Raw genomic sequence first — 26,576 nt, 5'->3', positions numbered from 1 at the left:
TCTCATTCAGAGTCTGCACACTCTGTTGCGAAATTTTTTGTAATCCATATTTCTTAAGAAAATCTTCTATTTCTCCTTCATTTTCTGGCCCTTGTGCATAGAGTCTTCTGAAATAACTCTGAAAGCAATTACTGATCTCATTTGGCTTAGAAATGTTCTTTCCATCCACCTCCAAACTTGTAACAGTGTTCAATTTCTGTCTCTTCTTCAATTGCCATGATAGGAGTTTCCCACATTTATCTGCTGATTCAAATGTCCTTTGTCTCATTTGCTTTATCTTCCATTCTATTTCCTGATTCATCAGTTCCATATATTGCGTCTGGTAAAACTTAATTTCTCTCAAGATCTCATGAGACTTTGGTTTAGACCTCAATTTCTTTTCGCCTTCTTTTATTTGATCCAGAATCTTGTCTTTCTTCTCATTTTGTTTCCTCCTTTTTAGGGAATTCTGCTGTATTAGGAAACCTCGCATCACGGCCTTGCTTGCGTCCCAGATCACTCTTTTCTCCACTTCTGTCCTCAGATTTATCTCAAAGTAGTCCCTCAAAGTTTTTTGGGCCTTTTTGTAGACTTCTGGATCTCTAAATAGGGTGTCATTCATTCTCCATCTAAAGGAACCAGCTGTTGTTACCTTCATTTCCATCTTTACCGCGTTGTGGTCGGAGCGTGTCTTTGGGCAGATTTCCACTTTTTTTATCATTGGAGCCATTCCACTAGTAATCCATATTTGATCTATTCTTGTCCATGTCATCTGGGACTCTGAGAAAAATGTCCCCTCTCTCTTGAGAGGGTTTCTTAGTCTCCAAATATCTATCAAGTCCATGTTGTCGGTCATTTCAAAGAAAGTCTTAGGTAATCTCCCATCCTTAGAAATGACCTGTCTTTGTGCTTTGTCCATATATGTAGAGACGACACCGTTCATATCTCCTAAAAGAATCACCTTATAATCTAGGTAGTCCATCAGTGTCTCGTGCAATTTCTTATAAAATTCTGCCTTCCCTTCATTTGGAGCATATATGCCGACTGTCAAAAACTTTTCTCCTTGGATTTGTATTTCAATTGCCAGTATTCTTCCATGTTCATCTTTAAAAATCAGTTTTGGGGCCAATTTCTCCTTTGCATAGATCACCACTCCTCTTTTCTTAACTTTATCCGATGAAATAAATTCCTGTCCTAACCTTTTGTTTATAAGCAATTTTCTGTGTATTCTTGTTATGTGGGTCTCTTGTAAACAAATCATGGATTTGATATCCCGCTTTATCACTACCCGAAGGAGTCCAAAAGCGGCTAACATTCTCCTTTCCCTTCCTTCCCCACAACAAACACTCTGTGATGTGAGTGGGGCTGAGAGACTTCAAAGAGGTGTGACTAGCTCAAGGTCACACAGCAGCTGCATGTGGAGGAGCAGAGACCCGAACCCGGTTCACCAGATTACGAGTCTACCGCTCTTAACCACTACACCACATTGGCTCTCACTGATGCACATGAGGAGGAAGAGGATAGCATCTGGGGCCTGGGCGGTAAAAACCTTGGGATCAAAAGCTTTAATCCTTAGTTCATCAACCACTGCAGAACAGGCAGAAAATGATTAACTGATCCTGATATGAAAGAACACTGGAAGCCACCATCTAGTTGCCTGAAACCCTGAAGAGCCACTGCCAGACAGTGTAGGCTCTACAGACTGGGAATGGTTCTCTGGGCTTTCAGACAGGAGGCATCCGCAACCCTATCTGGAAATGTCAGGGATTGAACCCGGAACCTCCTGAATGCAGAGTTGATGGTTGACCCCAAGCTACAGCCCTTCTCCAGTCTTCTTCACTGTATTATCTATACAATCAGTATATTAAAATGTAACCCAACAAATGCTAAGAACCATGTCCCTTATTAAGTGGCAGTACAGATCCTAGACAAATGGCTTTTCAGAATGCACCAGTCTGCCAAACCTTTCTTGGTTGAGAACAACAAACTCCGGATTAAAGGAATCAAGGCCATAATCTTTACAGCGGTACCTCAGGTTAAGTACTTAATTCGTTCCGGAGGTCCATTCTTAATATGAAACTGTTCTTAGCCTGAAGCACCACTTTAGCTAATGGGACCTCCTGCTGCCGCTGTGCCGCCGCTGCACGATTTCTGTTCTCATCCTGAAGCAAACTTCTTAACCCAAGGTACTGTTTCTGTGTTAGCAGAGTCTGTAACCTGAAGCGTATGTAACCTGAAGCGTATGTAACCTGAGGTACCACTGTATATGTGCTTTCTTGATTTGTGCACTACTGAACACTGTGGAATTTAGCATGCATAGGGATTGCCCTGCATGACAATGCAGAAGCTTTCTCACAGCAGGTTGTGTACTAAAAAGGAAGGCACTACTCCCCACACCCATGTGTGGGGCTACATGGGTCTTTTCACAGATCCCGTGAAAAAATAATAATCTGTGGCCAATGAAGTACAACAGTACATGTATTTTGTGCCGCAATTGAGTGCTTTAGAAGGTATTCATCCTGTGGATGTCTGTTGATCCTGTGGACAACAGACATCTCAAGTCATGGTGTTATGAGACAACAGCCTCAATGTCAGCAGCTGCCATTTTCCAGTGAAACAAGAAAACCAAAAGTGCAGGAAAGAGATGGAGTGAGAAAAAAGGTCTAGGAGCTGACACACCCGAAGGAAGCAAAAGAGCCACAGCTATCTGGGCACTGAATATCCAGTCTGCAAACTATCCTCAATGAAACCAGTTTGCCTTTTGCAAATTAACAGATTAATTCAATCCTGACTAGAACTAGGCTATGATGAATGGGTGATTGAAGAAACCCACAGAGCCCTATTCAAACCTCCAGAGGCATAGGCACAACAGAGAGAAACAATACTTAAGCTCCTGCCCTAGAAAGTGAAAGAAAGAGGATTCTCTCATTGGAAAGGAACACACAGCACTCATGACGATCATGAGGTATTCATCTTTTTAAGAGCTTGCACCAGACACTCTGGACCCGATATTGGACCTAAGAAGCAGTACGGCAGCACTAGAGAAGGCAAGTGAGGATTCCCATTTATGCGTTGAATGTACTAGAAAATACAGGTTTAGGGACCCTCCAGATGACCTGTTTAATTGAACATTCATCTCAATTTGCTAACACAGAGGTTAGATTTATATCAGGTCTTTATTGATCCTCTTTATTCATTCCTATTTGTTTGCAGGGTCATTATTTGACAATAAGCATCCATCCAGATTTGCTTGAGGGGTCTTTATATGTCTTCCCATTACTCATTCACCCAGTCCACACTTTCAGGGCATTTCCCCATCATGTTCCAAACCACAAAGCATCCGATTCTTTTTTTAAAGTGTATTTCCTTGGCTGACAGAGCCCTTTAGTTGTGCAAGACTGGAGAAGGCTGGTCCAAAGGCTGGGTGGAGAGGGAGAACAGTTTGGTATTTTAAGCATATTGGGAAGTTTGTAAGCTGGAGAAAAGGGAAGAATTATCAGCTGATGATTCATTAAAAATGGGGCAAAAACTGATACATCAAGGTTCCATGTTTGCTGAATGCTAAAATGGAGAATATGCAGAATTGGGAGGAAGACTGGATAAAGAGGTGAGAGCAGAGGACTAAGGAGATATTTGGAACCACAGTGCATCTATGTAAGTGTGTCTACTAGAGACATTTCTTTTAAAATTATGAGCAGATGGTATACCATGCTGGAACTAATTAAAAATATACCAAAAAAATGAGAAATAGTAAATGTGAAGAACAAGGAAATTATTTTCACATGATGTGGTCATATAAATATATACAAGAGTTCTGGGGAGAATGTTTTTTGATCAAAACTGAACAGATGACAGGTTATATTGTGTTTCTTGATTTACAATTTACCCTATTAAATAAAGATCTATCATAAATGGTACAAAACTATGCTTATTTCATTGTAAAAGAAAATTGCTCATTGTACCTTTGTTTTATGTATTTGTATGTAATTTACGCTGGGTTGGGCCTCCCTGGGGAAAGCATTCCACAAACAGGGAGTCAGCACGGAAAAAAGCCATTCTTGGGTTGCCACCCTCCAGACCTCTCGTTTAGGGCCTCAGAGGATGATTGCAGGGTCTAGGTAGGTTCCTATAGGGATATGTGGTCCTTGAGGTATTATAGGTCAAAACCAGCAGTTTGAAATGAGCCTAGAAACTAATTGGCAGCCAGTGCAGGATTGATGTAATATGCTAACTTCCCCTTCCTCTCCTAGCGTGCCCCGCTAAATGTCTTCTGCAAGTTACCCCAACCTTCCAGGGCAGAAATGGGGAAGGGGACAGGAGTTGAGTTGCAAAAGCGGAAACCATAGCACTAGCAGAAGTACCTCACTGGATGCCGCCCTTAGAATTCCCAAGCAACATGAGGTTTGAGGGTGCTAATATAATAAATATATGAAATAAATAATAATAATATATGCATACACACACACAGGTATGCACACATCCTAGGAGAGCGTGCTTACCTGGCTCTTAAGGGTTAGCTGATACAATAAAGAGAACCACCTGTCTAGACTCCATCTGGAATGTCCCGTCAGCAACACACATATGGATGTGTTGGATTCAATGTCAAAAAAACCTCAGTATAAATGTTCTTGATGACTAGCAGCCTATGCTTCAGTAAAATGTCCATGTGCACGCATGAAAAGGGAGTTGAAAACAGTTTGCAGAGGTTATCTTTGAAGGAGATCACTCAAAAGCCTGGTTCTAACAGAATAAGGTCTTTCTTTAGGAATTCCATTATGATGGTTCCAATCCCATATGCCTCACGCTCAGATCCAATTACTCTTCTGACAACAAGTATTCTTGCTTAGGTTGCATACTGTGGCTTTTAAGAAAGGGGGGGTGTTTTTTATGTTAGATGGCACGATGTGGAAGGAGTGTTTTCTGATGTTGCCACACTAAAAGATGTATCATATTCTCAGCACCTGGAATATTTCAGAACTAGTTAGCACGTTGCCTTGGAAAAATGTTCCATATATTCCCTTCAGAAAAGAAAAAGAAAGGATGACAATGTGTTTCTGAAAAGCTCCAGGCCTCCAGCCACCTTTGAGTAAATGGAAACCAGTAGCTGAACACACAAGGAAAGGGGCAAGAGGGAAATGTGGACTTGCCATTGACAGGATACACTAACCATGACTGCAGATCTGTGGTAGAAAATCATGACACAACCCAGAGCAGTTGCAGCACAAAGTGAGAGTTTTGCCAGGCTTGTTTCTAATATACATTTAATACAAGCCAGGCCTGCCAAAGCAGTTAAAATGGGACCATGTCTAATCCTAAAAGGCTGAGGTCATTTTACTGAAGGTGTGCAGATTAACAACATCAGCCTGAAGAGTGCAAGAGGAACAAAACTTCACCTTTCATCCTGTTATGCATTCAGGATGGGCAATTGAGCCATTCCAGCCTCCAAGTCTGGTTTCAGAGAAGTGTCTGAGAAAGCTACCTGCCGGGGACCCGAGTCTCCTGTTTTAATTTGTGTGTGTGTGTGTGTGTGTGTGCGTGCGCGCGTGCGTGTGCGCGTGCGTGCGCATTTAATGGGTTTCTTCTATAACATGATTTTATTTTTCAATGTTTATATTTTAATCTTCCAATCTAATTGTAGTTTTTAATTATGGAACTTCGTGTAATTGGTTTTATACTTCTAAGCTGCTCAGAAGTCTACTTTGACATTAAGCAGTATATAAATTAATTTAAAAGTACACCATGAGTTTCTAGTGTTTCACCAGAAACAGGGATAACCTCATTATACTTTATGTGTGTAACAAAATATGTTAGACATCTCTCCCTTCTGTCTCAAAAAGTGTCTGCATGAACTCACAAGGTTCTAAAAGGTTATTCACAGTTTTTCATCAGTGAAAAGAAATAAATTTCCATAGTTCCAAAGCTATAATTGCTGCTTTTTACATTCCCTCCTATAACTAATGCCTTCTGGCTCCCAGAATTGGTCCAAAACAGGGACAGAGTCACATTCCCTTCTGATCATCCATTTATGGGCCACATGTCTGTGGTAGGCAGGTCTTGAGACAAAATAGGCCCAGCCGTGAATTTTAAATTTTACCTTTGTAGAGTAAGGTAGCTTCTATACACAAACCTAACTCTATTCAAGCAAGCAACAGGCATGATCAGAGTTCAAAGACATATTCCAGCCCAGCAAAAACACCCAAAGAGGGTACAAAGCAGACTGGGGGGGGGGTGATCTGGGGAAAAACCAGAGGGCAAGACAGAGAAGCCTTGTGGGCTGCATTCAACACCTGGATCCTGAGGTCCTCAACCCAGCCTGTAACTTTTAACGATTTAGATCAGCAACTGTGTAATGCTGCCTATCTCCCCTGTGGTGATAAGGGAGTAGAAGAGAGTATTGAATGGTTTCTTTAAATTTGAAGGTTCATTATTGTTCCACAAGATGTGTATTTCTTTAAGGGCCAGAGCAAATAATGTGACCTAGTTTTACAGCTGTGAAGCAGTATAGCAGGTGCTGTTAAGTTATGTTACTTAAGCTGTTGGGTACAGTATATAAAGAGCAGCAACTAGCTCTCTCAGTACCCTGGGGGATGGGTTATGCTTATTGATATATTTAGTGTAAAAGGAGTTTTTGTTTTTATTAAAACCTAGCAAAAGTTATTTTTGTGTTCCTTGTAATGTGTGGTCTCCCCAGCATGCCTTCTGCAGCGCAACTAATCTGCAAATAGCCAACAGAGAGTTCAGCTTGTTTGAGAACCATACCTGTGTAAAGCTCTCCGGTGATCTGCACAAACCCACAATATGTGCCTTGGCACTGCAACCCAACTGCGCATTCTGCTAAAAGTCTCTGTACAGGCCCAGCCCTTTTGAAAATAAGGTACTTTCTTGTCTTTGGTCTGCACCCCCCTCATCCCTTGCTCACCACATGTCCCAAAGGGGAGGGAAGCACAGGGCACACCTCGGCAGTGTTCACCAGAAACAAGCTGCCAAAAGATGCGGTCCCCTTCTCCAATTCTGGAGTAGCCGCCACACTCTCCCCATGGCACTTTATCCTCCCAAGAATGAGTTCCATGAAGATGGGATCTTTTGTGTTCTAAGTTAGCTCTCACTCACCTGGGGTTTAATGTTCACAGTTTTCACGCTGTTCTCATTTAGCCACTTCACATCAATTTCCACATCGAAGTGTCCAATGTTGCATATGATGGCATCATCTTTCATGTGCTCAAAATGCCTGGAAGGGGGAGAAAAACAGCTCTTTGTGGAGAAGGCAATTCATTGTGTCCTGCACCCAAGGAACTGAACACTGCTTGAAGATGGCCACAGATCACAGTTGGGAAGGGTCTCATCCCAGTAACTAAGTCCTTTGACCACCAGATGCTACATAGCTAAAAAGATCTGCTGAAAACGACAAGGATGTAAGGTAGCCTTTAGCAACCTGACTTTGCTTGATGGAGTTGTGGTCTAGAAGGCACCAGGCTGGCAAAAGCGGATGTCTTATGCATTCCCTCGACCCAAGGACTGGTCCATGCAGTATACAGACCAATACAAGTCCCAAGAATTTCACTTATTTTTTCAGCTGCCCACGTCACACTAGGAGGCACTTTTGTGCTTTCCTGTCTCTCCCAACAGAAAGCATCCGAAATCCAGCATATTAAAAATGGAACTGGGAAGATGGTCTAACTCCACCATTACATTCTAATGCACCTTTGCTAATCTTGCTACAATCTACTGTAAAGCCCATCTACCTTGGTTGTCACGGCCTGACCCAATTACCTCCTTGCAGCCTGTGAAAGCAGTAAAATTCTCAGCTCTGTTCTGGTTCATAATCAGCTACCAATCAGTTAGCAGGGTTCAGCAGATTTGGTTACAGGCTTATTATAGAACAGGGGTGGGGAAACTGCAGCCCTCAAGATGTTGTTTGAATCCGACTTCCATTATCCCTTGCTATTGGCCACACTGGCTGGGGATGATGGGAATTTGAATCTCAACAACCTCTGGAGTATCACAGATTCTCTGTCCCTGTCGCAGAATCAAGAATAGAAAGGATGGAATGCAGATTTAAACTCCACATGCTGTTATATCTTCTATGAACCAAAATACTCCAGAGCTATCCAGAAGAACTGGGGCCTGGCCAAATTAAATTGTTTTAACAGCTGAACGGGCTCTGGTGCATTGCAGGAACAGTCAGTATTCTGCCCCCCAGGAGCTCTTAGACTACAACTCCCATCATCCTTAGCCATGCTGATAGTGCTGATAGAAGTTAATAGTCCTATATCTGCAGAACACAAATTCTAGAGGGGTACGCCATTTTAATTGTGTTCCACGGGCAGAAGATGACATTGGGAGCAAGATAATAGCAAGACCATCACAAAAGCTGCTTCAATGAACCATGTGTTGCTTAATTGTACAATGAATAGAAAATGACTCTGTATGTGTATTGCTAAAGGGAACATTGTGGGATTTCCATTGATAGAACTAGAGAGCTGCTTGAGGACCATGTGGTGCTTAACCTTAGATCACATGAGTAAGGTATTGAGTTGCAAATCACCATTTTGAGGGAGTCCTTTGTTCCTCAGCGCCTATAAAGGAAAGACATGCTTATGTCTCTCCTGGAGAGAAAACAGCCTCAGGCTAGAATGCAGGCTGATGGAGTCTGTAGGAGAGACAGAGCTCTGTTTGTCAGCTCCAATTATAAATAGTATTTTATATTTATAAGAAGCTGAACCTGTGCTTCGATAAGCACATGATTTTATGCAACCATTTGAATGTATCACTTATTTGTTTTGTGTCTGTTTGAAGAAAGTTCTGTTAGCAAAAGTTTGGAACAATATTTATGGTTTGGACAATTTTTATTCTGAGGAGTCAGTTTTTATTCATCCTATTTTTCCAAGCTGTGGAATAGTAATATCTGCAGTACCATCTTCCACAAACCGTTTCCCAACACACACAGGGATAGCAGTCACTAGCTAAAACGTATACAGTACCTCCCATGCACAATTTCTGAGCATCCAGTGGTGGTAACAAATATGTTGCCCTCTTTGCAAGCTTCTTCCATTGTTGTAACTTCATAACCTGGAAATAGGGAGAAGGGAAAGGATACACTGAACTTTAACTGTGGGCCTCTTCACACCTTGCACATTAGAGTTTTACACATACACCTACAAACGTGAAAAAATGAATGCAGCAAACATGCGTATTATAAGACTGAAAGAGGGAAAGAGATTCTGGCTTCCCCTGTGTAATGTACAAAAAGGCCCTGTAGATCAACAGATGACCCACCTTCCATCTTGCCTTTTCTGATCCAGAATGTATCTGTTCTCTTTCACTATTAGACCATGGGGGATGGTTGCCTTAAACAAGGTGTAAAAAGGTAAAGGACTCCTGATCTCACTTTACAGGCTGAGGGAGCTGGCGTTTTATCCGCAAACAGTTTTTCTGGGTCATGTGGCCAGCATGACTAAACTGCTTCTGGTGCAGCGGAACACCGAAACCAGAGCAGTGCACGCAAACACCGTTTACCTTCCTGCTGGAGCGGTACCTATTTATCTACTTGCACTTTGATGTGCTTTTGAACTGCTAGGTGGGCAGGAGCTGGGACCGAGCAACGGGAGCTCACCCCATTGCGGGGATTCGAACCGCCGACCTTCTGATTGGCAAGCCCAAGAGGCTCAGTGGTTTAGACCACAGCGCCACCCGCATCCATAAACAAAGTATATGTCTCCTGTTTTGCCAGCTCTTAAGTACAGTCATACCTCGGGTTGAATGTGCTTCGAGATGAGCACATTCGAGTTGCGCTCCTCAGCAACCTGGAAGTAACGGAGTGCGTTACTTCCGGGTTTTGCCGCTTGCACATCCACAGACGCTCAAAATGACGTCACACGCATGCGCAGAAGTGCTGAAACGTGACCCGCGCACGCGCAAATATGGGTTATGTTTGCTTCTAGATGCAAACTGGGCTCCAGAACGAATCCCGTTTGCATCTAGAGGTACCACTGTATCTATCACAGCTGTATCATCCCGACCCTTTTCCCATAGCACTTAGGGTGGCATACGTAGGGTTAAAACAACATACCCTAAAGCATGGACCCCAGATTTGGGACTCCCATTCATTCTAATGGGCCTATGCCACATATGTCTTAGCTGGATTCACCAAGAACAATGACTCACTTGAGCAAACGGTCCTTCAATTCTCACCTTCCATGGCTGCCTGCAGTGCATTGATTGGATCAATTTCTGTGATGATGACCCTAGCACCAAAGTTTCTCAGGGCTTGTGCACAACCTTTGCCAACATCACCATAGCCTGCCACAACAGCCACTTTCCCTGCAATCATGACATCTGTGGCACGCTTAATGCCATCGATGAGGGATTCCCGGCAGCCATAGAGGTTGTCAAATTTACTCTAGGGAGGAAAGCAGAATTTGAGAAACTGAAGCAATTTCCAAAGATGATCGCAGCATGAAGCAGGCACATCAGAATGCTAGAGGTAGGCTAAATGCATCCAGGTTTCATCAGTTTCCATAAATCAGCATGTTTAAACCCAACTTCTACCATCCATAATTCTGCCACTGAAGTCTTCCTTGGCAAAGTGTCAACTTTCAGGGGTGGCAAAAGAAAGGCAGTTTCTTCACAGAAGCCTTTGATATTTTGCATCCAAACTATATTTTAGACACAAATGCTGCAGGAACCTAGAGGGGAAAGTTGTTGCAAGTGTTGACGGATGTTAAGAAGGGTGCCCCCCCCCCCGCTGCAATTTAGCTTGAATGCAAAAGCTTATAGCTTCAAAGGAAATCTATGCATCTTTCCCAAAAAAAACCTTCTGTGGGGAATGACTTACTAGCTTACTGCTCAGATGCCCTCTCTGAAGCACACACCTCAGAAGGCATTGCCACTACTGCTTCCCAAAGCAAAAGACCAGCACCATCACAAATCAGTAATTATGATGAGTTGTTCTGTGGACAAGCAGCTCATCAGAGCAAAATCATTACTGGACTCTTATCATTTCAGATGGCAGGTGAAGGCTCAAGAGGAAAAATGAGACACAAGGAAGAACAAATCCATAGTCATCAGCTATGGAAGGAGAGACAACACAGAAGAGTTTAGTGACCTTACCTTGGTGACAGAGTCATTAACATTGATAGCTGGCACCTTCAGGGTCCCTTTGGCATGCATTTTATAGAGATTATGGACTCCAGTGGTGGTTTCCTCAGATATTCCTTTGATTCCTGCAAGAAAGAATCCAACTGTGTTTACAATCTGCTGCAAGCAGAGATCTCCAGATTTCAACCAACCCTAAGCAGCCATCTTTAGTAGTCCTCTTAGGAGGACATCTCTAGTAGTAGGAACCTTCTTCATACAAGGTCGAGTCTAAAGTATTCTAGGTTTGTATCTGAATGCTAAGAACATGAACCACTGTATCCTAACTCATATACAATAATATTTTGACAACAGGCTTTCACAACACAGCTGAAGGGGCAGCCTCACTGGGGCAATTCATTCCTCTAGCATTTCTAGTTCAATATGAACTCAGGTTGCATGGCTGGGAAAGACCTCTGCATGAGACCTTAGAGACCCACTGTCATTTGACATGGTAGTCCTGGACTTTGGTTAGGGGGACCTGTGGACCTCCATGTGGCTGGATTACAACTGGCCATGCTGACCGGGGCTGATGGAAGCCATCATCCAACAGCATCTGAAGGACCACTAGGTTTTCCATGCTTGCAGTATGAGTCTCATTATGTAGCTTGACATCCCTCCCTACTTCACAAGGTGGAAGGACCAAAACAGAGGGGAAAGGAACAAATCAGGATGAAACTAGGACTTGTGACACAAGGCCAGCAGAACAGGAGAGGCAATGTTCAGTGAACTGCTTTTCTGAAAAGAATCCTATGATGCAATACAGCAGATTAATAAGGCTGCATTCAAATGGCCATTTATTCTACTTCCACAACATTTTCCTGACTGCTAGGTTCCTGTATTATATTTGAGCTTTCTTGCAATGTAACAGCCACTTCTGGAACTATCGTGGAATATAGTACAAGTTTAGCACCCATTTCCATATTATTTGCAAATGGATGTCTTCTGGAAGCAAGTAAAATGGAAATAAGCACTAAACCTGTACTATAGTTCCAGAATTGACTTTTACATGGCATGAAAGCTCAAATATAATACGGGAACTTAACAGTTAGGGAAAAGTCACATGAATGCAGCCTAGCAGAACAGAAAGTGGCCAGTGGATAGTATTGCATAAAAATGTACCCTCCCCTAATGGCTCTTTAACTTGTTTACAACACAGTCATGCTTAAGTATTTGTTTCTGGAAAAGGCAGCTGGTAGTTATCCAATTACAGTTGCAGAAGGAGGTGAAGGGCCGGGATGCATGCATGCATAACTGAGATGGCCCAGGCCTCCCATAAAGACTTTCCCACCTGTTTCTTGCAGGGGAGATGCCAAGTCTGAAATCGCCTGTAACCTTAAAATTTGTGCAGCTCATTAACAAAAACAAAGATTTACAACATAGCACTTACTAAAAATAACAAAATGACTACTACAAAGGTTAATGCGCAGCTTCATGTGCAAATGAAAAAACAGGAATTACTGCCAATTCCACAAGTGTCTCCAAGAGATTTGGGGGGGTCAGTGACAGAAAATTTATGAAACTCATTTAACAAGAATGTTTTCTACTGAATGGATAAGCCCACAGGTACTGCACTAGCAACCCATGGATTAAACCAAACAGAGGAGAGGGCCTCAGAGAAGTGGAAAGGAAGAGGCTGGTTGGTCTAGGCAAAGAAAATGCCCACAGAAGTGCAGTCCTGTTGGCATTTTAGTGGATGAGTTGCATTTAATAGATTATTTCCATCTGCAAGCAATGCTCGCCATCAAGGATCACGATGTTTGAGAAAAACCAGGCAGTCCTTCAGAGGTCAGAGAGTATCTTCACCTATATTGGCAGGATTAATGTAAGACACAAACACTTGGATTCTTCGAAATGGGAGAGACCATAAATACCATCTAGTGGCTGGATGAAGATTGGCATCTGAAAGGGCCCTTAAAAGAACAGATATAACCTTCAATAGACAGAGAAGGAGGGAAAACGAGCTTAAGGTTTTTAAGAGACTAAACTAACAAAGCACCTTCCCTTAGCATCATGAGCAGCCCAATTGTCTGAGACTGCTGGGGGCGGAGTGAGGAGTGAGATCAAAAGAAATGAACAAAAAGACTTAGGGTGGGATTCACCTAATGAGTCCCATCAACAGAAGCCCTGTGCAATGATTTCTGCTTTAGCAACAGGGATTCACCCCCCCCCCCCAATCAGGCTCCCCAAAATTGGCTTGGGGAGGTCAAGAGAAACCCTAGAACAGTACACAGAGTGAAGAGGAGGATAATTCCTTCTGACAAGATGAAATGCTTCTGCTGATGGAACACTGGAAGAGCACAATGTTGAATTCCTCCCCTTGTGTGCAATCCCAGGGACTTCCTCAATGTCATTCACTTCTCTCCAATGACCCAACAAATGTCAGAATGGCCAGAGAGGAGGAGTTATGGGGACATGCCAGAAGCATCCTAATGCTTCCTGGTCTCATCATCAACACCCGCAAATACAAAAGATAGAGTATATGGCATATGTTATCTTTCTTTCAGTGTACACACATACACGAGTGCAAGTATTAAGTGGTATAAAACAGTCTTAAATTAATAACAATTAACCAAGGGAAATTTAAATGTGTCTCCCTGTGTGTCTAAAATTCCCTCTCCTCTTTCTTTGGAAACGCTGCTTCTTAGCCAATCCTACCAGGAAACCTAGAGAAACACTATATTCACTGACACGGGAAGTCACTTTGAGATCCAGGCAAACTAACAGGGTTGCACACCAAATCCATTCCATGGTTATGCCATCCGCCAGGGTGGGACTAAGGTTCTTTCCATGCCAAGCCTAGGCCTGAAACTGGATTGGAATGAATCAGCATCCTTCAAGATGTTTGAGAGGCTGCTTTCAGAACTTTTAACGTTGAAGGGCAGGAGCATATGAATCTAATAACATAAATGTAGAAAACACTGGTGTCTTATTAAATAATGGGAATTGGCAGCAGATCATGAGATGGAGAGAGGAGCACAGTATGGTCACATGCAGCCGATCAGTAGCAGATTACATGAAGAGACAAATCTATGGATGGACCCTAATCATTCCATGACATGTGATGGGGAGAATTTTGCCCTTTAGCCAACAGTCATATGGTCCCTGCTCTGTTGAAACAGATATTACTTTAAAATATTTTCCAGCATGTTTTTACTTTGTTACCATCAAAGTGGGTGGGGGAATTCAGCTCCCAACGCAGTGTAAAGTGCAATGCCCCCCTCTAGTGGGCCTTTTGCAAAAATCACTTTTCAGTAGTGCTCACGGCTACTCGTTTTTCACCTTTTTAAAAAATTCGCCTAGCTATATGTGAATTTCTCTTTTGTTGAAACTTACATCCTGCCAACAGGGCTTAAAAATCCATAAGAGGCTAACTAGGGACAATTCTGCTCTCTTCTCCCTTGCATGCAAACTCTGCACAGGCCCCAAAACAGTCTGGACAGAGGGTAGGGCTTGCTCAAGTGGCACTGTGTGCAGGAAAATGTTTAAAAGTGGGGGGGGAGGCGCCCACTTCTGCTCTATGGCTTGGTGTTGAGTGGGAAGAAGAGGGAAGGCAGGCAGGGTGGCAGGAGAAGAGGAAAGTGCAAAAGGCATAGTTGCAGTTCTAGCCTGCAACCTCTTCTTCTTTTTTACTATCATGCTTGTTCATCTTCCTCATAAGATTTTGCAGGCTAGTAACTTCTTGGGGCTTGGTAATAATGCTGGTTTAATCTTAACCATGCCTTGTGTTATGTACTGAAGTTCTCACCCTGGGCCAGCAGGGGGATACTATAGACAGTTATGCAAATAAGGGATCAAAAGTGACGTTCAGTGATTGGATAGTTTTAGAAAATTGTTACAGTTATGTTGTACTGGAGCTCTATATAAGCAGGCTGGCTGAACCCTTCAGTTCAGTTCTGTTCTGGCCTGTGAATAAACAAGAGCTGTTTGAAGAATCGCTGTGTCGTCTGATATGTTCACCGACAACCTAACACCTTGTTCCTTACATAACTTTATATATGCAAAGTTAGCACATGCCCCTTCTTTCAAGGAAAATAACACAGGAGGGTGGATTTCATAAAGGTACTAAAACGCAGTGCACAACCATTTGACGCAAGCAACTTCCTGGCTGTATGTTGTCTGACTGGTGTTTCCAAAAGCTTCTGCCCCTTAGCACAAACACAAAAAGTCCACGGCAGCGGCACTTAAAGTACTGTAACTAAAATATACAGATAAGAAGATCCATTGATTTTGATCTAACAAGGCAGTTTCCTCCAGACTAAAATCCCAAAGGGTGAATCCTTCTGCTATACCACTGTACAATCACAGAAACTGGGTAGGTAGGCTGCCTCATATTTTGAGAATCTCAGCATTTATTCTTACAGGTTTCTGTAGGTTAAGGCATGAAGGCAGAAAGCATGTGCAAGTTATACTGGCAGGAGGGTGAGTGGGGATACCCAGAAACACTGAATTCTCTGCTTAGCAGATGATGAGTACAGTATCCAGTCTTGCTCAATTTAGCCACCATGTTTTTGTCCGAGTTTCATTTCTTTAGTAATTCATCTATTAAAGTAATGGCTTGATAGACAATGTTTTTACATTGTTTAGTGCTACTGGAAGGGGCTCACACTTCTTTGTGTGCCTCAGGAGCATTGAAGAAGGGAAGGTTTGGAACCTTTCGCTTCTGTTTTAGATTAACTGCAGCTTGCTGAAGCATCCAAACCTAGACAAACTGTGGGTAGGCTTAACTATGAATTGTTGAAACAAGTCTGCTCCAAAGCACAGTTCATAGCGTTGGCTTGCTTCAGCAAGCCATAGTTAAGATTAACTCAGCCATGCTACAAAGCACCCAGAAGTTACTAGTCTGCAAAATCTTACAAGAAGCAGGCAAGTGTAGGAAGGGCTCCTCTTTACTTGCCAAGATAGTTCAGATACTTACCCAGATAGTGACTCAATGGTGCTGTAGCATGAACACATCCACCCCACCATACACCTGAAGTAGTATCATGTGGACTTCCTCCCTGGAGGCCCATATGCATGATGGCCTGATTTGTATAGCCTTTTCTACCAATTTCAAGTGGAAAGAATTGCTAATTAGGTCAGTGCACACAGTGCCTCTGGATAGCATTCCTCAATCACATTGCATTATGTGCATGATATAGAGGAAGGGAACTATCTAGGGACTTTCAAGGAGGAAGGGCAACAGCTCAGTGGTAGTGTAAGTGCTTTGCATGCTGAAGGTCTCACCTCCAGATAGGGTTGGCAATGTTCCCTGACTGAAACCCTGGGGAGTCACTGCCAGCCAGTTTAGACAATACTGAGCTCGATGGGACAATGTTTGGATCTGTAATAATAATAATATACCCTGCCCTCCCCAGCCAAGGCCGGGCTCAGGGCAGCTAACAAGCAATAAAAAAAACCAAGTTGAATGAATACAACTTAAAAACAAGATTAAAATACAACATGAAAATATTGAAACATTAAATATTAAAATGCAGCCTCATCACAGGAGGAGAAAGGAAAAAGGAAAAAGAAAGAGGGGGAGGGAATCAAATTGACTCCAAGCCAAAGGCCAGGCAGAACAACTCTGTCTTACAGGCCCTGCGGAAAGAAATCAGATCCTGCAGGGCCCTGGTCTCATGAGGCAGAATGTTCCACCAGGCCGGAGCCAGAGTTGAAAAGGCCCTGACTCTGGCTGAAGCTAATCTAACTTCCTTAGGACCCGGGACCACTAGGGTGTTGCTATTTATGGACCTTGAGGCTCTCCGTGGGGCATACCGGGAAAGCAGCTTCCTTCATTCTTACATTGCGCTTTACATATTTTAAATGTTTATGCAAGGCCACATGCAATTACCTTTCAAGAGCTGTGGATATTTTGTGTGGACCAAGTTGGTGAGGTCTCCGCCATCGTCAAGAATCATGTTCAAGGGCTGCCCATCCTTAAAATAGAGCGTCTGCTCAATGCACCATATGTATTCCTCATCTGTTTCTCCCTTCCAAGCAAACACTAGGCACAAGTCAAAACAGAGGCACAATTAAAACACAGAGGTAATTCAACAGAAAGGTAATTAAAAGACTTAAGTTAATAGTCAGGTCAGCTACACTCAACTGAATGCAGTTTCAAGAGCTAAATGAAAAGATGTGCTATCCTGATAGTTATATCAGCAATCTTCCCTTGAAGCAAGAAGAAACTCATCTCTGCATAAACAACTGGAAATCAAAATAATTACATGTGAACAGGGAAGCAGAGTTTACCGCTTAATCATGCACATTAAAGACCTTAATGAGAACCCATCAGTTTCTTATACATTCACACGCTGGTGCTCTTCATGCCATACTGTCCGTGCCCTGAGTAGCTTGCAATCTAAATTGACATTGTGGAGGCAACAGAGGGGCAGTACGTATGCTTAAATTTCATAAACACTTACTTAGATGTAGCATCAGCAGGTATGAAGATTAAGGCTTCATGGGAAAAGGTGTGGTTTGGAGGAAAGGTTTGAAGGAGGTAGGGGCAGATTGGCTATGTTATCTTCAACTAAAGAAGATCTCAGCTTTTCCGTGAAAATGGTGTACAGTTATTGAGCACTGTTGACATCCCTTTGGCTTTCCTCACTCCACACGTCAACTCTTAAGACTCACACTTCTGCAGGCAGAGTATTCATCTTCCAAAATACATGCCTTGACATCTTCCAGACTAGCAGCCATGCCTAAGCCTGTTGCAGCAAAGACAACAAAAGTCTTGCAGCAACTTGAAAACTAAACAATTGTATTGTGGCCTTACAACTTCTTATAGACTAGAGTCTGGTTCACCAACTTATGCTGCGATGAATTTGCTAGTTTTGGTGTGATGCTTAGACGCATGTTTCCACATTTTGAGGCCTATAATGAAGCCCATAGGATGCATAATCAGCAGGTTAGATCCCAGACTAAGACATATTTTATCCCAATTTAAACCTGTGAGACTTAAGTCATTACTAACTTGCAGTACAATCCTAACCATGTTTACTTGAAGGTTTCATTGAGCTCAGTAGGGTTTATTTTCTAGAAAGTGTGTTAAGGATTTTGTAGCCTTAAGCAACCAAATTAGAATTGGGGAGGATCATAATTTTTATTTTTATTTTTAAAACTGCTGCCCCTACTACTAAATAGGGAGCAACTAGATAGCTGGAATATCACCATTTCTCATAAGTCTCCATCTAGGATAGAGGATTGTACCTTTCTTGGTTGTGTAGAAGAGGCAATTTGGACAAGTGAAGTTTGACACTCTCTTGCAAGAGTAAGCAAAGATGCACCTGCTGAAATTCCCAAGATATCCTTAAATATGTTGACATGTTCTTATTGTCCAACATGCAGCACTAGCAAACAGCAGACCACTTTACCTAAGCCCCTGTTCAGTGACAGATATCAACAGTTAAGTAGACTTCATACAATGAGATCATTCAAAGAGGGAGCAGGGGGCTCTCACTATACACTATATTCAAGCAAATAGTCAGGAGGCAGAACTCCTAAACAGAATGTACAATCTTCAAAGCCACAACACTGCATCGTCAAGGGTAACATACAGTGGTACCTCAGGTTTAGTACTTAATTCGTTCCGGAGGTCTGTTCTTAACCTGAAGTACCACTTTAGCTAGTGGGGCCTCCTGCTGCCACCACGCCACCGGAACACAATTTCTGTTCTCATCCTGAAGCAAAGTTCTTAACCTGAAGCACTATTTCTGGGTTAGCGGAGTCTGTAACCTGAAGCATATGCAACCTGAAGCATATGTAACCCGAGGTACCACTGTACTCCTTAGGGTAAGCTTTCTGTACTTAGAGAGCTACTTTAATCCCGCAGCTTATAACCTACATCAGGGGTCGGCAACCAAAGGCCCATGGGCCACAAGCAGCCCCTGGGGGTCATTTAACTGGCCCATGGACCCCCGCCACCCGCTCAGTTGGCTCCTGTGCACCGCGCTAAACCGGCCTGGAGCAGAGCGGGAACCGCCTTCCACGACACTGACCAGCTTCCCATTGGCTGCAGGAAGCTCCTGCAGCCAATGGGAAGCTGCGCATGCCTCCTCCACGCTGGAAGGAGCGCAGGAAATAGTGCTTGTGCATGCGCGCACACTGGCCCACCTCAGCGTCTGCGGGACCGTGAACCGGCCCAAGTCACAAAAACTTTGCCGACCTGTGACCTACATCAAGAGTGAGGAACATTTTTCACTGCTAGGGATGCATTTCATTCTGAGCAATCTTCCAAAGACCACTTGCCAGTGGTAGGCAGGCCAACAGTGGGGAAGCAATGAGTGTAAATTTTACCTTTGTACAGTAGGCTAGTTTCCACACACACACACACACACACACACACACACACACACACACCTCTATCCTCCATCCTGGCAAATAAGTCATTATCAGAGTCCAAGAAGCAATCCAGCCAGGCAAAACCCTTGGGGGTTGAATTGGGTCAGTGAGGGGTGTAGCAGTGGGGAGAGTCTTGGGGCCAGTTGGAGAGGCCCCAAGGGCTGCATTTAGTTCCTGGGCTGCAGATTCCCTACCCCGATCTACGTTTTCATTCTTTTTGATGAACTATAAGCAGCAGCCTGCTTAGCCATTTCTCACCAACAGTTTTCCTTTGCTAGGATGATACACCAAAAGAATTCTGCCTTGTCAGCACTGCATACAGAATGAGAAATCACTCTCAGGCGCATTTCTTCTGCTCTGGTGCTAGCCTGGCAAATTCACCCCTCTAAGCTACATTCTTTGATAGTCATTGGGCTGGACCGAGCAAAAGAAACAGACAAGAGTTAAAGTGTTATCAAAGCAACATATTACCAGGAACCCCGGTTTTGGCAATAGCTGCAGCAGCATGATCCTGGGTGGAGAAAATATTGCAGCTGGACCACTGCACCTGCAAAAGAAATCAAAATATATCCAGAAACCATAAGGGGTTTTTCCCTACCTTCCTCTACAGAGATAACAAAGCAAGTCCAAACCCTTTTTACTTCCCTGTTGCATGTTTCGTTTAAAAGGCAAAACAGTGTAAAGAAACAGGAAACAATTATTTACAAATTGAGGCTTAATCAGATTTGGGAACCATTACCCGCATCAAAAGAAAACCTTTCTAAAATGCATCTGCTAAATATCAGGATGTAACTGAAGTTTTGAATACAATGTTACAATGTGGATGTCCCCCCCCCCCTTTCAAGGTCCAATCAATATTTTATTAACCCGATATGAAATTGAATTCTATGTCCTTTTTCAGATTTGCTTCTTCATGGGTTGGGTGGGCAGTCAACAACATGACAGCAATGCTGGGAAGTTGGCATCTAAATATACCTCTGTGCAAACTGGGTTGCAGGTGAACAGAATTCAGGATCACATGCAATCCCCCAGCAAACTGTGGGTGGTATTCGAAGTCAAACTCATAGCAGACCTATTGGAATCAATGACAGCAACGTCTTCAATTTCAATGTGTCTAATGAGAAGAAGAGTTTGGATTTGATATCCCACTTTATCACTACCCGAAGGAGTCTCAAAGCAGCTAACATTCTCCTTTCCCTTCCTCCCCCACAACAAACACTCTGTGAGGAGAGTGAGGCTGAGAGACTTCAGAGAAGTGTGACTGGCCCAAGGTCACCCAGCAGCTACATGTGGAGGAGCAGGGAAGTGAACCCGGTTCACCAGATTACGAGTCTACCACTCTTAACCGCTACACCACAATGGGTCTCTACTGCTGGCTCTCAACCTACACTTCAGGTGGGGAGAAAATCTATACTTACCACTGCTAGAATCCTTATGGGAGATGGAACTTCCATTACACCAGAAATACAACAGCAGGTCTAAATCCCTATAGCCAGCCTGCTGCTCTAATGAGGTACTCAATGTGCTTCCTCAGTGCCAACTATGACTGCTCTGAAGTATGATCAGGAACAAACTCCAAGTGACTTCCACATAGTTCGATATTGCCTAGCTCAGCCTTCCCTAACCTGGTGCCCTCCAGTTGTCATACTCCAACTTTCACTCACCTCAGCCAGCATGCCTAACATCAAGAATGATGGGAACTGCAGCCAATCAACATCTAGAGGCTGCCAGATTGGTCCACCTGTTTTTTTGTTTAACAAAATGCCAGGGCAGAAGAAGCCCAAAAGTGGGATTGGAGCTGCAGGAGGGGCGAAAATCTTTTTTTAAAAACCACATGCCACAGTACTGATCTGGCTCTTGCACTGGCTATTTATTCAACAGCTACACAACTCCAACTATACTTTGACTCTTAATGGCTAACCATGCCTACAAAAGACCTGTGTTCAAAGTCTGTGGCTTTACTTAAACGTGATGCATGAAAATGCTCCATTTGGTATGGGTCAGTAGTCCTCTTTACTAAGGAAAACACAAGTTAATTTTTTGTTGAAGTGTTTTGTTTTGTTTTTTATTCTGCCATTTCTCTTAAAAATATTGAACAAACACTGTCTGGGCCATTTTGTTCCACTTTAGCCAACAACAATGAGGTTCCTTCTTTCTCTCTCTTCCTTAAAGAAGGAATCCAAAACATGCTTACCTCCGCACCCAGCGCCACCAGAGTTTCAATCAGAATTGCAGTCTGAACAGTCATGTGTAGGCAACCAGCAATCCGAGCACCTTTCAGCGGCTTTGCTGCAGAGTACATCTCCCGCATCTTCATCAACCCTGGCATCTCATTCTCAGCAATTTCAAGGGCCTTGCGACCCCATTCTGCAAGGCTGATGTCAGCTATAAGCATAAGGAGCAACAGGTGGTTGGAACAGGCATTCATGAAACTGTAGTTCATTCAGGTTCTCCACTAGCAGCAGCAGCACAACTGCTATGAAGCTATCAAGAGAGACATTTGGCAGCAGCTGGGAGAGAGGAGCAGTAGTGTTCATTTTCTCTTGAAACCTTTTGGTTAAGAGCTTATGCATACACTGTGTTATACTATGCTAAGAGATTTATAAAATTCTACCTCTGTTTTACAAAAAATAAAATAAAAAATAATATACAGGTAATCTGATTTAGGTGTAATGTTCTCTAAGTTACAAGAAACCATTTCCAGGCAATTTCTTCTGTAAAGTCTTTGAAGCAAGGTGCTTCTGGAATAAGGGCCGAGGGAGAACCATTCCATGGAACTGCAACATTCTGCAAGGAATACATTTGAGACTGAGGGCATTTGTCAGCTCTAAAAGAACTAAGAGCAAGATAAACCCCAACCATAAGTTCTTTGCAACTAAATATAGCTTTCATTTTCCAAACACTGGTACATTAAACCTTTATGACACAGCACCACTTAGCTTGTATTACACCACATGCTAATCTTGCAGAAAATACAGGAAAATGCATTTGCCAAGCACTTAGATCTTTAAAAATCTTTTTTAAAAAGAAGGGTACAGCCAGCCAGCAGAGCACAGGAAACAAATATTCAGAGAGATCTCATAAAATATATGAACAAGATCCCATTTTAAAGCCTTTCAGGTGCAAACATCCACAATAAAAGCTGGCTCCTAAAAAAGCTAAAGGTAGTATGATACATCCATCATTGACACTGGTGGGCATACATTTTACTGTCATTCTGTGTGGCCAAGACCATATAGATCTGCAGCACTAAAATACCTTGCTGCCTACATGTTCCAAAAGAGTGAACAGAAGAATATGTGCACTGCTAGTAAGATCTCATAAAGTTACCCCACATATTTCTTTTCTGCAAAGATCTTGAGTGCACATCTACTTCCTTTGGTTCTGTCTACTGTCTAAGTTCAAGGTATCCTGCCTGTTATCTTCGTAGAGGCACCCGCCTGGCTATTGCTGGAAACAGAATACTAGCTAGAAGGACCTCTGATCTACATCTAGTAAAGCTGCAGACCTGGGAAGAAGCCCCACTGGAATCAGTGGGACTTAGTTCTAAGGAGACATAAAAGGTAAAGGGACCCCTGACCATTATGTCCAGTCGCGGACGACTCTGGGGTTGTGGCTCTCATCTCGCTTTATTGGCCTAGGGAGCTGGCATACAGCTTCCGGGTCATGTGGCCAGCATGGCTATGCTGCTTCTGGCGAACCAGAGCAGCGCACGGAAACGCCGTTTACCATCCCGCCGGAGCCGTACCTATTTATCTACTTGCACTTTGATGTGCTTTCAAACTGCTAGGTTGGCAGGAGCAGGGACCGAGCAATGGGAGCTCACCCCGTCGCAGGGATCCGAACCACCGACCTTCTGATCGGCAAGCCCAAAAGGCTCAGTGGTTTAACCCACAGTGCCACCCACAAACCCTTAAAAGAATGTGCATGGCAATGTCAACTTTTCCTCCTGCAGGAGCGCTATTCAAGGGCTTCACAGAACCCTATTAGCAAGTTGCTGCATTAGATGCTAGAGCTAAAAGATGGGAGGGCTATAACAAAAAAACCCCAAAATAAACCCCATGGTATAGTAGGGCAAGCACACTTTGCAGTGATTTCTAGTAACTATAATTCAGTAAGTAGAATTGGCAACCATAAGCCAAGACTTCACCAAGGTGGTTGAATAAATGGGCAGTCAAATGTTAAGGAAACAAAGGTTTGAGTAGGTGGTGAGGGTCGGGGGAGGCAGCGGACACATTTCAGCCCCACTATGATCTGTGACTTTGACCCATCCCACTGGGCACTATTTCATCACAACATATCAAAGAACCTTAGGCAGGATTTGGCACTGTTAATACCTTTGTTGTCTTCTGAAAGCACTTGCTAGTATTTCATTAACCTAAATAGGTCTTTCATTAACCTAAATAATTTTGTCTTCTCAGCAGCATTTGCTGCCCTTTGTAGTTCAGAGGCTTCTGTCTGTGCCCGTTTCTGCTAGACCAAGGCACAAATCAAAGGCCAAAAAGAGTGGGGTCCTGACTGATTGGAAGGTTGGCAGTTCGAATCCCCACAACAGAGTGAGCTCCCGTTGCTCTGCCCCAGCTTTTGCCAACCTAGCAGTTCAAAAGCATACCAGTGCAAGTAGATAAATAGGTACTGCTCTGGCGGGAAGGTAAATGTCATGTCCGTGCGCTCTGGCTTCCGTCACAGTGTTCTGTTGCAACAGAAGGGGTTTAGTCATGCTGGCCACATGTCCCAGAAATCTGTCTGTGGACAAATGCTGGCTCTCTAGGCCTGAAGCGAGATGAGCGCCGCACCCCTTAGTCGCCTTTGAGTGGACTTAAGGTAAAAGGTAAAGGACCCCTGGACAGTTACCTGACTACACTGTGTGTCATAATCTTATGAGAGACTCTTGTGGGAATGAACCCAGAAAAGACTGACAAATGTTGCATCAGGTAAGTGACATGAAGCCTTTGAAGTGGCAGAGAAACAAAAGTGCTGATGCAAACCGCTTAATGGGTAACTGGGATGCCAGCATTAACCTTGAATAGAACTGAGATGTCTTGTTTTCCCCCCTGCCCTACCCAAACTTCAGATACTTCAATACTTGAATGGAAAATAGAGAAAGGGCAATTTTAAGATTTTGGTATAAGATAGCTAACTTTAGCACACGTCAGGTTCTTGTAACTGTGTAGCAAGATCTGTTGGTGACCCGCTACAGTGAATCCCAGTGATTTGCATGGTGAAACCTAGATATTTTTTGCACATTTTCTCAGTACAGTGGTACCTCGAGTTAAGTACGGTACTTAATTTGTTCCGGAGGTCCGTACTTAACCTGAAACTGTTCTTAACCTGAAGCACCACTTTAGCTAATGGGGCCTCCTGCTGCTGCTGTGCTGCCGGAGCACGATTTCTGTTCTCATCCTGAAGCAAAGTTCTTAACCTGAAGCACTATTTCTGGGTTAGTGGAGTCTGTAACCTGAATCGTATGTAACCTGAAGCGTATGTAACCTGAGGTACCACTGTACAACAATAGCTTCATTTTTCAGTTCTCATTTAAGCACATGACAGGCCTTCTGCCTGTCGATCATTGTTTCAGCTGTCTTCAGAACATACACTAAGCATCTCTAGAAGAGGCCAAGATGGGGAAAGCCCAAACTAAAAATATGGGGGGGGGGGATCTTCTTAACGTATATCAGAGGCTGATATTCTGACGTAGTCATACTATTGCACAACTTTCCCCTTAAGCCTCTGCCCTAGTTTTAATCTCCTTCTGCAAAGGTAGCAGATTATGACGTTGCGAAACATTTTATTGTACGCGATTGGAGAAACGGGGTGGTGTTTTTTTTCCCATTTCCAAAAATCCCTTCTATCTCTGACGGATCTACCCACGTATTTCAAAATAGCCAGGCTTCTCCCTCAGCAGGGGCGATTCATAGAAACCTGCAGCGTGCTTAACGCAGGGGAGCAGAAGCGACGGCTTGACAGCATGGTCCCCGAGAGCATTCTGGGAAATGCAGTCCTCGCGGCTCCACGACCACGAAACAAACCTTCTGCCGAATGATCAGAGGGACTACATTTCCCAGAAGCAGACCTTTCTCCTGAGCCCACATGGAGTTTGCTCAGAAATTACACGCTAGCCTAGCTAAGCCAAAGTCCATTTTGGACTACGGGAAGGAGAGGAAAAAATAAGCCCTCCCTGCACACCAGAACAGGGCTAGGGGGGGATAACATTTAGCATCATCATTATTAATATTTGCAAATTCTACTTTTTTAAAAAAATGGTTGCGGGAGTGGAGCGAGAACAATGAAAACGGTGCAAAAAAAATCATTTGCCTATAAAACATCACGACGAAGAGAGAGGGGGAAACATGGTAGAAAACACACCATTCCAGGCCCAGCCACCCCCGATGAAAACCGGGAGCACGCTAGTTTTCTCGCTCGCTCGCTCGCTCTCTGCAGGCCTTAAGCACAAAGAGCAATCAAAACCCACAAAAAGATGCAACGAGGCTCCCTTACCAACTTTGTAGGGCAGCTTGTCGGACATGCTGGCGCTTCTGCGGCTGGAGGGGCGCGGGAGCGAGAGGCGAGAGGCGGCGAGAAGCCACTGGCGGCAAAATGCAGGCTTTAAATAGACTCGCCCAGGTTGACAAATGTACGAGGCCGCCTCCACCAATCCCCTTGTAGGGCACGGAGGGGGCGCGGCCTCGGGAGGCGCAGAGGAACAGGAAGCGCGCGGCGGCGGCTCGCCTGGCCTTGGATGGGGGATTCCGCGCCGGTGGGCGGAGGGAGAGGGGAACGGCTCTTCCGCCTCCGCGTCCTGGGGTTTCAGCTGTGCTTTTATTTCGGGGTGCCTCTCCTTCCAGGGCATAGGCACATAGCTGTCAACTTTTCCCCTTTCTTGCGAGGAATCCTATTCGGAATAAGGGAATTTCCCTTTAAAAAGGGGAAGTTGACAGCTATGCATAGGCAGCCTCCAGTTTTCAGAGGTCTCCCGAGGTAGCCGCGGTGAGAAGCAGGAGAGTAGATTCAGCGGCAGAGGAGACGAAATGGACCATTGGTCCGCCTATGAACTCAGCATTTTCTACTGGCAGGAGCTTTCCGGGGTCTCAGACCGTGGAACTGTAGAGTTGGAAGGGACCACGAGGGTCACCCAGTGT

General features: G+C 43.8%; 1 protein-coding gene across 1 annotated transcript in view; it reads right to left on the bottom strand.

Annotated features, from left to right (window-relative positions):
• AHCY (adenosylhomocysteinase) overlaps positions 1-26,157 on the bottom strand; it is a 31,979-nt gene extending 5,822 nt beyond the window's left edge. The window contains exons 1-8 of the mRNA XM_083746257.1: positions 25,936-26,157; positions 21,632-21,822; positions 19,909-19,984; positions 16,946-17,098; positions 11,089-11,201; positions 10,171-10,378; positions 8,961-9,048; positions 7,090-7,207 (exon numbers count right to left, since the gene is read on the bottom strand). Coding sequence (XP_083602383.1) covers positions 7,090-7,207; positions 8,961-9,048; positions 10,171-10,378; positions 11,089-11,201; positions 16,946-17,098; positions 19,909-19,984; positions 21,632-21,822; positions 25,936-25,963 — 975 coding nt within the window. The 5' untranslated portion in view covers positions 25,964-26,157. The remainder of the gene's footprint in view (positions 1-7,089; positions 7,208-8,960; positions 9,049-10,170; positions 10,379-11,088; positions 11,202-16,945; positions 17,099-19,908; positions 19,985-21,631; positions 21,823-25,935) is intronic.
• Positions 26,158-26,576: the final 419 nt, after the last annotated feature.

This window comes from Podarcis gaigeae (assembly GCF_964106915.1).
Source record: "Podarcis gaigeae genome assembly, chromosome: 6".
In the NCBI taxonomy this organism is placed as follows: Eukaryota; Metazoa; Chordata; class Lepidosauria; order Squamata; family Lacertidae; genus Podarcis; species Podarcis gaigeae.
Note: the sequence above shows the minus strand (reverse complement) of the source record. Positions and strands in the feature narration are given on the sequence as shown.